Below are 17,115 nucleotides of genomic sequence, written 5' to 3'. Positions count from 1 at the left end.
CTTGATCCCCAGTAGAGGACATACAGGGGGGCAGCCCATTGATGATGCTCTCTCATTATTGATGTTTCTATCTCTCCCTCTCCCTTCCTCTCTCTGAAGCCAATAAAAATACATATTTTTTAAAGATGGAGAAGATGAAAGGCATGGCTGGCGATCCACAGAGGGTAATTTTTATAAGGATTAAATGGGTTACTCTCTATAAAGCATTTAGAAACAGTGCCTGGTACATAGTAAATGTGCTTGCAATTTTTAAAGTGAGTGCACAATTAACTAACTCTGACAGCAATGTGATAAATGGTGCCACAGGTGTATGTACTGCTTCTCCTTAAGGCAGGACCACATCATCTTCATCTCTGATTCCATTACCTCTAAATCCATTAACACACACATACGCTCACTCAAAGATGGCTGGGTGGATATCACAACTGTGTATCTGTGATCTTCTCAAACTCAATATAATGAACAGTAATGAACCTTCCGTGAAAGCTAGGATCTTAAGCCGATGCCGTATTATAGCATCTGTTCATTCCACATCCCATGACTTTTCAGAAATGTCAGAAGCAGCCAAGAGCTAATCAGGGTGTGCAGGAAAGTGGAAAGCCAAGAGCAACAAACCTAGTCCATGATGTAACATTAGCCCATACACTGCCAGGTATTTTTAAATCATGCTTTTTAAATGAATGACTCATTTAAAAGTCTCTTGCGTATGTGGATCTGCTTTTAGAAATAAGTTTCTAAACCTTCAGCCTTTATCACAAACTAGACTTTTCACTCCTTGGAAGTACATGAAAAGCACACCACATTAACCTCACCGAGTGGCTAGAAGTATTTAACATGACAACATGTGTGAAAGCAACATGCACAGCATATGGTACATTGTAGGAGCTTAAGAAATAGGATTTGAATCTGGATCTGAAGCACCAGCTGGGATTTCTACAAGCCTTGTTATAAGAATAGACGGGGATGCTCGCTCTCCCTCCCTCCCAGGAAAACGCCCTAGCCTTTCCCTCCCTCCTCTCCCTCCCCCACAGGCACGCATCGCCAAACTCTAAGGGTCCCCACGAGACTTGCAACCAGGGGAGCAATGGGCAGCAGCAGCTCCTCCTGGCTAACCCCCTGAACCTGTCTCCAAGGCCCCTTTTCTCTGACTCTCCAGTACGCCAGCACAGCCCCGCCTAGGCTCTCTCCTGTTGCCTCCTCTACCCTAAGCCCTTGCTTGTTTCACTGTCTCTAACTTTAATAAACATACTCTAAAAATAAAAAATTAAATTAAATTAGAAAACAATAGAAGGGGCTGCTTTTCTCCAATTTCAGCATCTTACCACGTACACAGATGCGAAGCTGGGCTTCCAGCATCTGAGCAAGGGCCAAGGGATTTGCAGGCATTAGCCGTTAATTCTCACAATAATCCTCCAAGGGAGGTTTCACTATTCCCATTTTTCAGATAAAGAAACAGGAGTTAAATACTTGCCCAAGTCAACTGGATCATTAGGAACCAAAACCCAGATCTATCTAATTCCCAAGTCCACGTTCTATTATCTAAGGGATCGTAACAGAGGCTCTCTTAAAGCATTCTAAGACCAATGGAATCAAAACAAGTGGGTTCCGGTTTCCAGCTGGGATCTGCAACCTCAGACTACTGAACCCCCTGAACCTCTACTTCTTCATGTATAATAAGGAGAAAAGTTCTCTTCAACCTCTAAATTGGATCGTTCTATCACTTTTCCCCTTTCCTTACTTCCCCTTTTCCCCTCTCCTCCCGCCCAAGATGGCCCAAAATGTGTTGCGTAATCTATATTTTTAAAGAAAAAGGATTAGTACAATTATAGCACTAATCTTCCAAAGAGATTAGTCATGGTTTCTTGTGTACTTCGGGATTGATTTTTTCACTCAGCTAAAAGGAAACATTGTGGTTCTCCTGGGTAGTCCATAGAAAAGCACTGGCTTGTGGGGGCTAAAAATACAGAAATGCGTCACTTTTCAGAATTCAGGTTTCTGGCAACCCAACAATGCAACTAACCAATTCTAGGGAGAAGATATAGTTCCAGAAATTTTTTCCAAAAAGATTTTCCTGAATGCACATTCAATTTATAAAGCACAATAATGTGTATATCACAAACTTTTCTCATTTCATAATCACATGATGAACATTGAAAGCTAATCTCTAAGGCAGCCAATAGAGGATTGCACTAGAGATTAGAAAAACTAGACTAGTAACTTATCACAACTACCCCTGGAATGGGAAATGCCACCGCTTTCATTCCCTAACTTACTGCCCTAAAAAAAAGTAGCGAATACTTAGAAACAGTAACCAACTACCCAGAAAGCCAAGGAACAAAGTGGGTTTTTAAGTTCCAGATACACATCCTCCCAACCCCAGCCATGACCCGTTATTAACCCCTTACCTTCTCCTTTCTCCCACCTTGAGGTTGAGGCAAGGGTAACTAAAAATCCTTTTCAGATGTTCCATCTAATAATCGGCAAAATTATTACCTGTGTGCATACCTGGGTCTCCTGAATATATCACCTCGTAAGGTTCAATTATTCTTAAGTTTTTCAGCTGAAAGTCGCGGTGGCTTGCCCTTAAGAAGAGAAAGAACAGAATATTGCAGACTTTGACCGCAGTAAACGTGGCAAGGCTTAGTCAGAGAGGCCATCAACTTGACTGAGCAATTTTCCTTCGTGAGTCCAAAGAACTCTTACCCCAGGATCAGTAATAAAATAAATGAAAACCGCAGATAAAACATCAGTATGACAGTAAACCTTATTAGGCCTAGCCCCGTGGTCGGGCAAACTGCGGCTCGCGAGCCACATGCGGCTCTTGAGCCTCTTGAGTTTTTAGCAAAGGCCAGCTTAGGAGTACCCTAATTAAGTTAATAACAATGTACCTACCTATATAGTTTAAGTTTATAATATTTGGCTCTTAAAAGAAATTTCAATCGTTGTACTGTTGATATTTGGCTCTGTTGACTAATGAGTTTGCCGACCACTGGCCTAGCCTATAGTTCATGAATTTTCATCAGCTGTGTCTCACCTGTTTAACTATGATAAAAAGACTTTATTTGCAATGACTGTCACATGTACAAATTCTTGTTCTTTTTCAGATTTCCCTGTTCTTTCTCCATGGAGCCCTATTCTTTTTTTTTCTTTCTTTCTTTATCCTCACTCGAGGATATGCTTATTGATGAGAGAGAGGAAGAGAGAGAAATATGAGAGAGAAACATCCATCGGTTGCCTCCCGTATGTACCCCAACCGGGGATTGAACCTGTAACCTGGGTGTGTGCCCTGACTGGAAATAAAATATGCAACCTTTTGGTGTAAGGGATAACGCTCCAACCAACTGAGCCATCCAGGCAGGCCCATGGTGTCCTATTCTTTCACTATGGTTTCTATTCCCTCTCTTAGCTTTAATTATTTGGGGCCCTTGTTTTATAATTCATTTCAGACTTTCCACTATGGTCTGGGGACAGTAATTCTCAAGTTTGTTGGGTCTACTGGCTCCCTCCAGGTGGGTCATTCCTTGTGAGCTTTGTAATCTTTAGTAAGAGCTTATCTTCAGTAGAAAATGAGATGTGTCCTGGATTGTACAAGCATTTCTGTCACTGTCATTTGCTTCTGAGACTAATTTTCATGTTAACTTCTTAGCTAGGAAACTCACACACAAGTCTCCTAAGGGTATAGTCTCACACCCTGGCCCCTGGAATGAAGGCCTATAGCATCCGATGACCTCCCCAAGGCTCAGTTCCAGCTAAGTTCCCCAAAAATTCAGACTTTAAGTTCCACTAGTATAAATTTCTGGTACCTGAGGATTTTTCTTTCAAGTCCATTCAATCAACAAATAATTTTATTGAGAATCTTCTATAATCCAGGCCCTATTCTAGACACAATAGTGAACAAAGCATACATCTCTGACCTCAAGAGGTTTCCATGGGGGTGGGGGAAGGGAGGTTACTGAGAGGGAAGGGTAGGAGAGGAAAAGCAACAGACACAAAACAAGAATACGGTGTGTCAGGTAGTGAGTGTGTGTCCTATGAAACAAGTCAAGTGGGGCAAGGAGAAGAGAAGGTGAGAGGCATAAGGGGAAAGTTCTCTGATATGGGTTTGTCAGGCAAGGCCTCTTTGCCAGCAGATGACATTTTAGCAGAGACCTAAAAAAAAAAAAAAAAAGTGAGGGATCAGCCCTGTGGATTGTCTAGGGGAGGAACATTTCAGAAATGGAGCACAGCAAGAGTGAAGGCACTAAGACAGGCATATGCCTGCTGTACCAGAAGGAAAGCAAGGCGGCCAGTGTGCTGGGAGATGGGAAAATAAGTGGTTAGGAGACAAGATCCGGGAGGCAACAAGGAGCCTGTTACAGGCTACAGACGGGGTTTTAGATACTATTCAGCTATGAACTTAAAAGGGAATTTTGTTCTAATTTTACCACATTTTTATGTGTTAATGGAGGGGAAGGCGTTCACATTCGCTCATTCCACCACACAGCCAGAACCAGAAGACCAGACATTGTCACCAATCACGCCAGGCCTGCTCTCAGATAGCTGCTACTGTCATTTCATGGCCAGAATGAGATGTTCTTTACTGGGGGAACCATGTATTCTTTCATTCAAAAGTAAGACATCTTGCCGAAACCGGTTTGGCTCAGTGGATAGAGCGTTGGCCTGCGGACTGAAGGGTCCCGGGTTCGATTCCGGTCAAGGGCATGTACCTTGGTTGCGGGTACATCCCCAGTGGGGGTGTGCAGGAGGCAGTTGATCGATGTTCCTCTCTCATTGATGTTTCTAGCTCTCTATCCCTTTCCCTTCCTCTCTGTAAAATATCAATAAAATATATTTAAAAAAAAAAAAAAAAGTAAGACATCTCAATAGTTCTTATAAATATAAATGCAAATGTCCTCAAAAAATACTAGCAAACTGAATCCCATCTATATATATAAAAGCCTAAGTGACCGAACAACCGGTCAACCAGTCACTGTGATGCACACTGACCACCAGGGGGCAGATGCTCAACGCAGGAGCTCCCGTGGCTAGCCAACCTCCCACAGTCCTTCCCCACACCGGCTAGCCGGCCCCAATCACCCCGATGGGGACTGGGAGAGAAGGCCCCAATTGGCCCCAATTGCAGGCCAGGCCGAGGGATGCCACCCATACAAATATTCGTGCACTGGGCCTCTAGTAACATATAAAAAGGACCCAAGTGGAATTTAGTCCATGAACACAAGATTGGTTCAACACAAAATAAACATCAATAGAAAAAACAACAGCCCTAGCTGGTTTGGTTCAGTGGATAGAACATTGGCCTGCAGATTGAAGGGTCCCACGTTCGATTCCAGTCAAGGGCACATGCCTGAGTTGCGGGATCAACCCCCAATAGGGGGCATGCAGGAGGCAGCCAATCAATGATTCTCTCTCATTGATGTTTCCATCTTTCTCTCCCTCTCTCTTCCTCTCTGAAATCAATAAAAATATATTTTTTAAAAGAAAGGAAAAAGAACAAAAATTACATAATAACCTCAGTAGAAACAGAAAAAGCATTTGACAAAATCCAACACCCCTCATGATAAAAGTACTCAATAAACTAGAAGAGAAATTCCTCAACTTGTTCAAGAATATTACAAAACCCACAGCTAACGTCATCCCTATTGTTAAAAGGCTGAATGCTTTCCCCATTAGATCAGAAACTAGACAGACATGTCCACTCTTGCCATTTCTAGTCAATCAGGCAAGAAATTGAGTTAAAAGGCACTCATGTTAGAAAAGAAGTAGTAAAACTATCTATTTGCAAATGGCATTATCTTGAATATAAAAAAACCTAAAGAATCTACACAAAAAAATTAGAATGCAAGATACAAAACCAATATGTAAAAGTCAATTATATTTACACATACTTGAAATAAACAATTCAAAAATGAAATTTTTAAAAGTTCATTTACAATAGAATCAAAACAATAAATACCTAGGAATAAACTTAAACAAAAGATATGCAAAACCTATACTCCGAAAACTACAGAACATTGTTGAAAGAAATCAAAGGAGACCTAAATAAATAGAAAACTATTCTATGTTCATGGATTGGAAGACTTAACATTGTTAAAATGGTAATACTCCACAAAGTTATCTATAGTCAATGCAATGCCCATCAATTCCAGCTAGCTTCTGGGCAGAAATTGACAAGTAGATCCTAAAATTAATATGCAAATGCAAGGAAACCACAATAGCCAAAACAATCTTGAAAAAGAATGAATTTGGAGGAGTCAACCTTCATGATTTCAAAGCTAATAAAACTATAGTAATCAAGATAGTGTGTGCCCTGACTGGTTTGGCTCAGTGGATAGAGCATTGGCCTGCAGACTGAAGGGTCCCGGGTTCGATTCCAGTCAAGGGCATGTACCTTGGTTGCGGGCACATCCCCAGTAGTGGGTGTGCAGGAGGCAGCTGATCGATGTTTCTAACTCTCTATTCTTCTCCCTTCCTCGCTGTAAAGAAATCAATAAAAAATATATATATAAAAAAAAAGATAGTGTGGTACTGACATAAAGATAGACTTCTAGATTAATGAAGTAGAATTGAGAGTTCAGAAATAAACCCTCACATTTACTGTCAAGGGTGCCAAAACCATTCAATAGAGAAAAATAGTCCTTTCAACAAATGATGCTGGGACAACTGGAGATCCACATGCAAAAAAACAAAGCTCACACTATATATACCATATACAAAAATGAACTCAAAATAGGTCATACACATGAATGTTTTCTTAGAAGAAAACAGTCATAAATTTGCCTGACCTTGGATTAGGCAATGATTTCTCAAATATGACATCAAAAATACAAGCAACAAAAGAAAAAAGATATACTGGACAGCGTTAAATGAATGACTTTTATGCTTCAAAGAACACAAGTGAAAAGACAATCCATAAAATGAGAAGAAAATATTTTCAAGTCACATATCTGGTAAGAGTCCAGTATACAGTGTATATAAAGAACTACTACAACTCAAGAAAAAAAAAAGGCAAATACCCAATTTTTAAATAGTCGAAGGTTCTAAATAGACATTTCAATGTCTAACAGGGGTCCTCAAATTACGGCCCGCGGGCCACATGCGGCCCGCCGAGGACATTTATCTGGCCCGCCAGGTGCCGCTGCCTGTTCTGCTTAGCAGCCGACTCGTCCCGGGCCTGCAGTGCACATAGGAATTTGTTCATAGTGTTTTTTTTAAAACTATAGTCCGACCCTCCAACGGTCTGAGGGACAGTGAACTGGCCCCCTGTTTAAAAAGTTTGAGGACCCCTGGTCAGATATACAAATGGTCAATAAGCATATGAAAAGATTTTCGACGTCATTACCCATTTGAGAAATGAAATCAAAACCACAATGAGATGCCACTTCACATCCACTAGGAAGATTATAATTTAAAAAACAAACAGACAATAACAAGTAAGGGCAAGGATGTGAAAAAATTAGAGCCCTCAAACATTGCTGGTGGGAATGTCGGTTTGGAAACAGCCCAGAGTTCCTCCAGCAGTTAGAGTTTTCCTATAAACCAGCAATTCCACTCTTAGGTGTAGAAATTGAAAACATAAGTCCACATAAAAACTTGTACACAAATGTCCATAACAATATTGTTCATAATATCCAAAAATTAGATCAAAGAACTTGCTCAAGGCCTCACAGCAATTTGGTGACAGAGACTGTCTAGAACTAGAGGCAAGGACTCTCAACTGGACTCAGTGCTGTTCCCCTTCCCAAGACTTCTTCAGTCTACACCTTCTCGACACCATGAAGTGCCACTGGGTGGGTAAGGGAAAAGAAGGGTGCAGAGAACTTTGCATAGGACAGTTATAGCACATTTTTCTCCCTCTCTCTTTTTAAAGAAATCCCAGCAAGGTTCTCCACCCTCCCCCAGCCCATGATGAGAATCTATCACTCAGGATGGGGCAAAAAAACAAGGACCACCAAGATCCTCACTCATACCCCATGAGGTGAGGCAACGGTAGAATGGAACAAGTTCAAGGGTGGAGATGTGAGTAATGTTGTCTTTGCCTACCCAGAATCCATCTCTTCTTCTTTTGATGAGAGCACCTTAGTTTTCCTTTTGAGAATGTCTCTTCTCCAGTTTCAGTCCACAGAGTTGAGATGAGTCACCCACCAAGTTCTGGGACCCAGATCTGGTCAATCCATCCCTCCAGCCACAATGACTGGCTTAGGATGGTCAAAAGGATCAAATCAGCCCAGGGAGACAGATTTCTGCTCCAACCAGTAAGTTCTAGGAAGGCTCTATTTCTGCGGAGGCTGTCAGCCTGGAACTGCTACTGACCTGCCATGAGGAAAAGCTGCCTATCAGTAAAGTCAACACTGAAGAAATCAGAGCCAAGAGATGTGAAAGAGAGGGAAGACTGATGCCAGTGTTGGTCTACTGACTCAGCTGCCCCAGAAGCCAGCTCAACCCCTTTCTACTACATCAATTTGAGTTCAATTTCCATCACCTAAACTGCCTCACTTTTACACTGAGTGGCACTCAAATTCTTCCACTAGGGGAGGTGCCTGGGGAAAATGATCTCCCTTCTCTCAGCCTCTGGTGGCCTCTTGTGTAAGGTAAAGAGCTTTTATCAGCTGATGTTGAAGGACCCTTCTGCCCCTCCAATGTTGTGATTCTGTGAACCCAGCAAAGACCACCTTGGTCCTCAAAGGCTCTTCACCTAGACCAGCCCTGGGCAAACTACGGCCCGCGGGCCGGATCCGGCTGTTCTATCCGGTTCTCTTGCTCTCCCCTCCGCTCCTTTACTTTGAATTTATATTAGTTCACACAAACACTCCATCCATGCTTTTGTTCTGGCCCTCCGGTCCAGTTTAAGAACCCACTGTGGCCCTCGAGTCAAAAAGTTTGCCCACCCCTGACCTAGACTCCTCATTATGAGCTTGCCTGACCCCATTTTCAGCATGGAACCTGCAGGCCGCTCCTTCCACATGCAGGTTTGCCACATCTCATGCCTAACGTGCTGCAGCAAGGCCACGTCCACGTCAAGGTCGGCTTGTGATCTATCCACTCACAAACACAACCACACGCCATCATCTGTGTTCAGCAAGTGAGCCTGGCCATAGTGCCAAGCGTGTTCATTCAAATGTCAACAGGTTGGAGGATGTCTGACTGACCCCATGTGGATCTCCAGGGAGTCTGGCTTCTGGCCTTTGTGAACACTGCATGTCTCTCTCTCTCAGTCTCCTTGTCTGTTAGCTGCTCTGATAAGTATACCCTGGCAGCAGCCAGGAGGGGGGAAGGGGGGGGAGGGGCGCACTACATGCTGAAATGTATTTAATGTGAGACTTGGGGATTTATCCGGGGAGAAGACAGGACATGTTACTGATGGGAGTCCCCAGGAGATGATGTCAAAGTATGGCCTTACACAGCCTTCTGCAACCAATTGGGTGGGGAGGAGCCCGCGTTTGCCTATCTTTGTTAGGTGACAGATCAGTCCGGCGAATTGCATGTGTCAGTATTGTCTGGGTTGTACATTGACGATTAGATTCCCAGGGCCCATGGGCGAGGGGAGGGACTCGCCGGAGGAGCCAGGAGGCGTCAACTTCCAGAGACAGCGTGGCCTTCCAGCGGGCCGGGACGGCCACAGTCACCGCCCCCTCGGGCCGAACGCGGCCGCTCAGCAGACACACTCATCAGGGGCCCGGACTCGGGCTCAGGCTGCCTGGGGGTGCCCGCGGCCCCGCCGGAAACAACCCGGAACTTGCCCGCTGCAGGGCGCCCTCCCCCAGCTCTGGCTCAGGGGGGCTCCAGCCAGCCCGGGCCTTCCCCGGCCTGCAGCGGGCCGCCCGCCGCTCTACCCCAGCGCGTCCCTGCCCTCGGAACGAATACACGCGCACCGGGCCCGGGGAGCCGCGCGCGCCCTACGCCCTACGGCTCCTGGGCGGTCTCCTCACCTTACTCGCGGTGCCTTCCTGGAGGCTGCCATTCGCGGTGACGTGCCCCGACCCACGTCAGGGGGTGCACAGACCAGCTGATCACCCGCGGAAAGGATGGAGGGAGGGAGGGAGGGAGGACGGCCGGTGCGCGAGTTGCTAGGCGCGCGCGCCCGCCGGCCACGCCCCCGGCTGTGGCGTGCGTGGGCGCCTCGGCCCCGCCCACCCGCAGGGCCCGCCCACCACCCAGGTCCGGGCGGTGCGGTTTCCACCCTGAGTCCAGCCTGCTGGCACCTGCAGTCCAGCCTACACACAGCAGCCAGGTCAGTCTTTTGCAGTCTGAGATCATGTCCCTCTACTGCTTAGCGCTTGCCGATGGTCCTCATTTTTGGGGGGGGGGGGGGGGGGGGGGCGGGAGAGGGTTGGCCTAGGGATTCAATGAGACTATTTTTTTTAATAATTATTTATTGTTGAAAGTATTACATATGTCCCCTTCCCCCCCATTCTCCCCCTCCAGCCCGGTCCCGCCCCCCACCCCCGCCCCACCCGTCACCACCCTATTGTCAGTGTCCATGGATTATGAATATTTACATACAAGATCTTTGGTTGATTACCTCCCACCCACAACCCTTCCCCCGCCTTCCGTCAGAGTTTCTCTGATCCACTCCATTCATCAGTTTATTTTGTAGTGTTGCGAGTTAGAGGGTGTGTCATTTCTGTTAATTTTTCTCACCAGTCCCCAAAGAAGGGCTTTGTTCTCTGAAAGGACTGCAGCACGAAGAGCCGCCTTCCAAGGAGGGTGAAGAAGAGGGACACGTAGCCAGTTCTGTAGGGTCTCACATCCTGAGGTCTTAGAGTTGCCCCCAAAATCACCTCTCTAGATCGCTTCAAAATCCAGCTGTCCACTCCACTTGGCTAGCTAATAGGCACCCCAAACTTAACGCATATGAATGGTGCTCCTGGCCCTACGCACCAAAAACGTGCGCCACCAAACCATTTTCGCCATTTCAATCAGTGGCTACTCTATTCTTTCAGATGCTCAGGTCAAAATCTTAGAGCCATCCCTTCCTCCTCTTCCACACCCTACATCAAGCCAGTCAGAAAATCGTGTTGGCCCTGTCTGCAAAACAGATCCATAATCCAACCACTTCTCACCACCCCCAGCTGTACTGCTTCCTCCAACCTGTGGGCCTGTGTCACTACCGCCTCACCCAGGTGATTGATGACTGGCCTCCCTGCTGCCACCAGGCACCTGCAGTCTGGCCTACACACAGCAGCCATAGCAGCCAGGTCAGTCCTGTGCAGTCTGAGATCATGTCCCTCATGTCCCTCTGCTGCTTAGCACTTGCTGATGGTTCCTCATTTCTTTTTTTTTTTTTCTTTTTTTAATATTTTATTGATTTTTTACAGAGAGGAAGGAAGAGGGATAGAGAGTTAGAAACATCGATCAGCTGCCTCCTGCACACCCCCTTCTGGGATGTGCCCACAACCAAGGTACATGCCCTTGACTGGAATCGAACCTGGGACCCTTCAGTCCACAGGCTGATGCTCTATCCACTGAGCCAAACCAGTTAGGGCGATGGTTCCTCATTTCACTCAGGCTAAAAGCTGTACTTGGTCTGCAGCTAACTCATCACCTTGTTCACTCTGCTCCAGCGAAACCAGCCTACTTGCTTGTCCTTGAAAAAGCTGAGTACCCTCATGCCACAGGGCCTTTGGACTTGCGCTTCCCCCAAATACCCAGGCTCCCTTACCTTTCCCTCACCTTGCTTTCAAGTCTGTTCTGCTGTGTTACAGAAAAACTGGAGAAGAACCAAGCAATGCTTAGAGAGATGGAGTTACATTTATTAGTATTATTATTATTACGCACGGGCCCAGAGAAAAATGTCTTTCAAATTCTGGGCCCCGATTTGGAGGAAGTTACCCTATTTATATATTTTTATCTTCTTTGTCTCCCAAATATGGGGTTTTCCGGTCCCCTTTGCAAGTTCTTAAAGAGCCCTATGTGCTGGGGCTTTGAGACTTCAACCAAAGGCCTGGCCTGGCGCCAGCACTGATAACTTCGTCTGGGAAAGGTTTATGGGCTCTCTGGAGTGGGAGTAGTCTTATTTTCCTTATTATTTAAGCAAGCAAGCATTTACAAAAGCCAAAATAGCAGGGTTAAAATTTCAAACAGCAGTTTTTATATAAGATGGATGCTTCAATAACACCTTTTCAATGAATGAGACCTCCTTGACCACCCTATTTAAAATTATAAACCACACACACACACATTCCTAAGTCCCCTTACTCAGCTCTATTTTTTCATAGCACTTACTGCCTTTTTACATGATAAAAAAAATTATTTATATGTATTGCATTCTGTCCACCATTACATACCACACACACACACACACACACACACACACACACACACACACACATTGCCATCAGTGCAGGGATTGTTTCTATTTTGTTTAATGGTGAACAATACCTGATACGTAGAAGTTCTCATATATTTTCTGTAGGAATGAATATCCCCAGAATGTGAAGTCCTCAAGGGTAGGGACAGTAGCTCTCTTGTTCACTGTTATGACCCTGGTGCTTAGAATGGCACCTGGCACAGAGTCAGCACTTAAGAAATATTTGCTAAATGAAAGTGACCGTGATTTTGTGTGTGTGTGTGTGTGTGTTTTTTTGCTTTGACCTTGGTGAAGTCCTGTAATCAAATAGGTTCTGCTGTCTTCAAGAGCCTGAAGTTCTAATAGTTATTCAACAAGCATTTCGACAAGCTAAATCCGGCCCTGTAGACCAAGTATGAAAAAATAAAAATAAATGATGTGGTGCCTTGGAAAGCAGCAGATGTCTGTTCCATTTCCCCAAATTTATGGAGCCAAAACGAGAGAGCTTGTAAATAAAGTGACTGGTTCCAGCCCACAGCTGAGAGATGGTGGGAAAGATCACGTTGTACTAGGGAAAAGGAGAAGTCAAAGAGATAGATAACTGGGACCTAAAGGGAACAGGTATTTCGTAATCACGTTGCCTAGAGGAGTCTGCTCAGAATTTATAGCATCTGGCTTCAGGGGAGAAAAAGAGAAATAATTGTGTTCCCTGAAACAGATTTGTAGTCCTGTTTGCAGGACAACAGGGCACCCTCCCCCCTCTTGAACTTCTTTCAGCAGAACCTTAAGGAGAAAGTGAGCCGAGTTTTCACTAAAGGTTGAGAACACTAGGCTCTGCTCGTGGCTCTGCAGTCCTCACATGTTTGAAGAGGTGGAACAGTTACTGAGCGCCTGGCCCACAATGACCCAATGAGTGAAGGACTGTTGACCTTATTTTACTGGCTGAGGAGACAGGTTTTTAAGAGACTGTCATTTGCCCAAAGTCTGCAATCTAGTGTGTGATGGGGCTGTGGTGTACATTCAGGCAGCGGGATGGATTCCTAGCCCCTGAACACTTAATCACTAAATTACATGGAAGTAACTCTGAAAGTCACATCATGCAGCCTAGCCCACATAGTGGAAGGAGGGAGGCAACCAGATTCATCGTTCAAACTCAGACTGGGTAGGTTTTAAATGGAGCCAGAAATCCTAAGTGTGTGGAAACATGGGTTGAATTGTGTCTTCCCAGAGTTCATATGTTGAAGCCCAAACCCCCAGTACCTCAAAATGTGATCTTGTTTGAATATAGGGTCGTTGCAGATATAATGAGTTAAGATGGCGATTTTCAACCTTCTTCATTTCATGGCACACATTAACTAATTACTAAAGTTCTGTGGCACACCAAAAATTTTATCATATTTTTTGCTGGTCTGACAAAAAAAATAGTTATAATTTTGATTCGTTCACACCAGACAGCTATTGTTGTGTTGGCTGTTGTCATTTTTTTATTTAACAGTCTCAGGGGAAAAAGGTCAGTGCCCCTGACTAAATAGTCAGGCATTGCATTTTTTTTAAAATATATTTTTATTGATTTTTTTACAGAGAGGAAGGGAGAGGGACAGAGAGTTAGAAACATTAATGAGAAAATAACATCCATCAGCTGCCTCCTGCACACCCCCCACTGGGGATGTGCCCACAACCAAGGTATATGCCCTTGACCGGAATTGAACCTGGGACCCTTCAGTCCGCAGGCCAATGCTCTATCCACTGAGCCAAACCAGTTAGGGCAGGCATTGCATGTTTTAAAAATTCTTGCAGAACACAGGTTGAAAATCACTGAGTTAAGATGAGGTCATACTAGAGCAGTGGTTCTCAACCTTTCTAATGCCACGACCCTTTAATACAGTGGTCTTAGGCGACCCTGCTAGCAGTTCTCAACCTGTGGGTCGCGACCCACAGGTTGAGAACAGCTGCTGTAGAGCCTAAGACCATCGGAAAACACAGATATTTGCATTACGATTCATTAACAGTAGCAAAATTACAGTTATGAAGTAGCAACGAAAATAATTTTATGGTTGGGGGTCACCACAACATGAGGAACTGTATTAAAGGGTCGCAGCATTAGAAAGGTTGAGAACCACTATACTAGAGTATGACCCTCATGCAGTATGACTGGTATCCTTATTAGGAGGGGAAATTTGGACACAAAGAGAATGCCAAGTGACGGTGAAAGCAAAATTCAGGGTAATGCATCTACAAGCCAAGGAATGCCAACAAACCACTAGAAGCTAGGAGAGAGGCATGGAACAGTTTCCTTCATGGCTCTCAGAAAGAACCAGCCCTGCAAATGCCTTGATCTTGGACTTGCAGCCTCCAAACTGTGAGACAATAGATTTCCATTGAAGCCACCAAATTGGTGGTACTTTGTTCTGAAAGCCCTAGGAAACAATACAAAATGAGTTCTAAGTGTCCAGGTGTATGAATTGTGAAACTGTCATTTTGGCCACACAACATTCATCCACTACCCTTCTAGTTACCATCCACCTATTTCCCTCTGAGGATCCATCCTTTCTTCCTTCCCTCCCTCCTTTATTCTCAGTCTGTGTTCTCTTACTGAAACACTTGGATTCTAGGAGCGTGACCCAGTGATAAGCCATAGGGATAGGCTCAGAGGTCGCAATTGGACCAGGGCAATGAAGTTTCCCGGTGAGTGCTGGAACAGAGCCTTGTTCTCTGCCAGGTGAGAACCTGGATGCAGATGCTCTGAAACTCTTGCCTCCACATGCAACATGTGAATAGCACCAAAGCAGCAGAAGATAGAGAAGAGAGGAACAAAAGCAGAAATCTCACAATATTATTTTAGCCCTGAATCCTGCCCTGCTTGAAACTAGATCTCCCACTGGACTTTTCAGATGTCAGCCAAAAATTTCCTTTTGTGTTTAACTCAGTGTGGCATGGATTTTCTGCTATTTGCAATAAAAAGACTCCTCATTGAATAATTTTAACTTTGTTTCATCTGTGCAACTGAATTTTATATGTGAAGTAGATAGAACCTTTTAAATATTGATCATTAGTTATGAACTAAGAAATGGAAAAAGTAATTATAAAACAATGTAATATTCTACTTTATAATTATACTAGAGGTCTGGTGCACAAATTCATGCACCGGTGGTCCCTCGGGGTGGCCTGCAGGGATCAGGCCCCAGCTCGTGCCCCCAGTCTTGCAGCCCTGCAGCCCCATCTGGCACCCCGCAGTGGCCTGGCACCACCCACTCACCTGCTCCACCATCCCGCCGCGGTCCCACTGTCCTCAGGGCCCATCAGAGCTGGCAGCGCCTTCACTGCCACCCACTGCCAGTGCCACATCGCTGATGCCTGCATGTTCTGCGCTGCCCCCTGGTGGTCAGTGCACATCACAGCAAGCGGTCAGACTCCTGGGGGAACAACTGCCCGAGGGGACAATTTGCATGTTAGGCTTTTATTATATGGGATATGTAATTTTATAATTATATATAGACATAATTTTAAAATAAAAAGAAAATTATCCACAAAATATTAACAGTGCTTTTCTTGAGTTGGCAGGTTTTTGGGTGATCTTAATTTTGCTATGCTTTTTTGGGGTTGGGTTTGGGTTTTTTAGATTTTCTTTTTTATTTAAAACAAACTCAAATACTAATCATTTCTCTGATCATTTCTCCTTTGAAGATAGAATGAAGGACCTGTTATATCCTCCAAATCTGAGCAACACCAGCAATAGTCCTCCAATCTTCAATTTGATAACTGGTTGATGGCCTAACCATTGATCAAAGAAGGGGGTAACATCCCCTTTGATAAACCCCTAGATGAAAGGACCGTGAAATAGAAATTCTTATAGACTAGCAAACAAATTACAACTCTAGAGGAGGGTTTTAACCTTTTCAGAGATTTCAATTTGTTTTAATAAAATTGATAGTTATAGGAACAGTGATGAGTGAGGCTCTCATAAATTGTTATAACATGGCCTTATTTTTTTTTTATAAAGTTAACTGAAAGATAGGCTTGTGGTTACACCCTAGAAAGGAATGGGAGAAGAAAGGCCAAATTTCAGGATTGTAGAGTCTGCCAGAACAATGTACTGTAAATTAAGGGTGAGAGAATGCATTTGGCTCAGTTCAGAATTCACTCACCCTTTGTATTCAATGAAAACTGAACTCAGACCTCTTGATATCTGAGTTCCATTTACTCTTGGCAAAGTTCACTTCTCTGGTTCAAATTTTAAAAAATGGCCGGGAGGGTTTCTTGGACAACGAATGGTTCTTGCACAAACAACATGCTGATGAGCTAAGTGTAAATGAATCAGAAACATACAGAGTAAGTGGCTCAAACACACAGAAACATCCCATGCTATAGGAAAATGGGCTCAGGGAAGCACTGTTTGTCTCTTCCTTTAAGGTGCATTCCTTTTACCGTATTTTATCCCTTGCTCAGGAAGTCTTTGAGAGCTCTTTGTAAAATGTGGGGAAGGGAAGCGAGTATATATCCAGCTGTTCCTAATGTTGACTTCTCATAAGCCCTTTCTAGCTATGCCTTAAAAGCTGGGCTTTGGATAGAAGCAGCATGACCTAGAGGTTAAGGTCAAGAGAGAAGTTCTGACCCTAACCCCTGCCACTAAAGAGGCAAGTGACTTCGGGCCAGCAGACCACCCTCTCCACTGATTTCCTAAAAAAGTGCATTTGACCAGCCTCTCCCAGGCCTGCTATGCATTCGATCAAGTCATAATCAGAGAACTTGAAGTTGACAGCCTGGCATATGTGTTTTATGTGACCCTCACTGTATTCCTTCTCTTGCGTGTGTGTAAAAACTTTATATAA

The 17,115-nt window shown here is 44.4% G+C and overlaps 1 protein-coding gene across 6 annotated transcripts in view; it reads right to left on the bottom strand.

The window, feature by feature from the left end:
- Nucleotides 1-10,101, bottom strand: part of XPNPEP1 (X-prolyl aminopeptidase 1) — a 50,993-nt gene extending 40,892 nt beyond the window's left edge. The window contains exons 1-2 of one of the 6 annotated variants that reach the window (XM_080641221.1): nucleotides 9,927-10,101; nucleotides 2,506-2,582 (exon numbers count right to left, since the gene is read on the bottom strand). Coding sequence is in view for 4 of the 6 variants with exons in the window: in XM_080641217.1 (XP_080497343.1) it covers nucleotides 2,494-2,582; nucleotides 9,927-9,958 (121 nt within the window). In the remaining 2 variants the exon portion in view is untranslated. Of the gene's footprint in view, nucleotides 1-2,493; nucleotides 2,583-9,926 lie in introns of all 6 variants that reach the window. The other 5 variants (XM_080641218.1, XM_080641217.1, XM_080641219.1 and 2 more) reach the window with 5 other exon arrangements.
- Nucleotides 10,102-17,115: the final 7,014 nt, after the last annotated feature.

Source organism: Plecotus auritus, assembly GCF_963455305.1.
Source record: "Plecotus auritus genome assembly, chromosome: 9".
NCBI classification, from domain to species: Eukaryota; Metazoa; Chordata; class Mammalia; order Chiroptera; family Vespertilionidae; genus Plecotus; species Plecotus auritus.
Note: the sequence above shows the minus strand (reverse complement) of the source record. Positions and strands in the feature narration are given on the sequence as shown.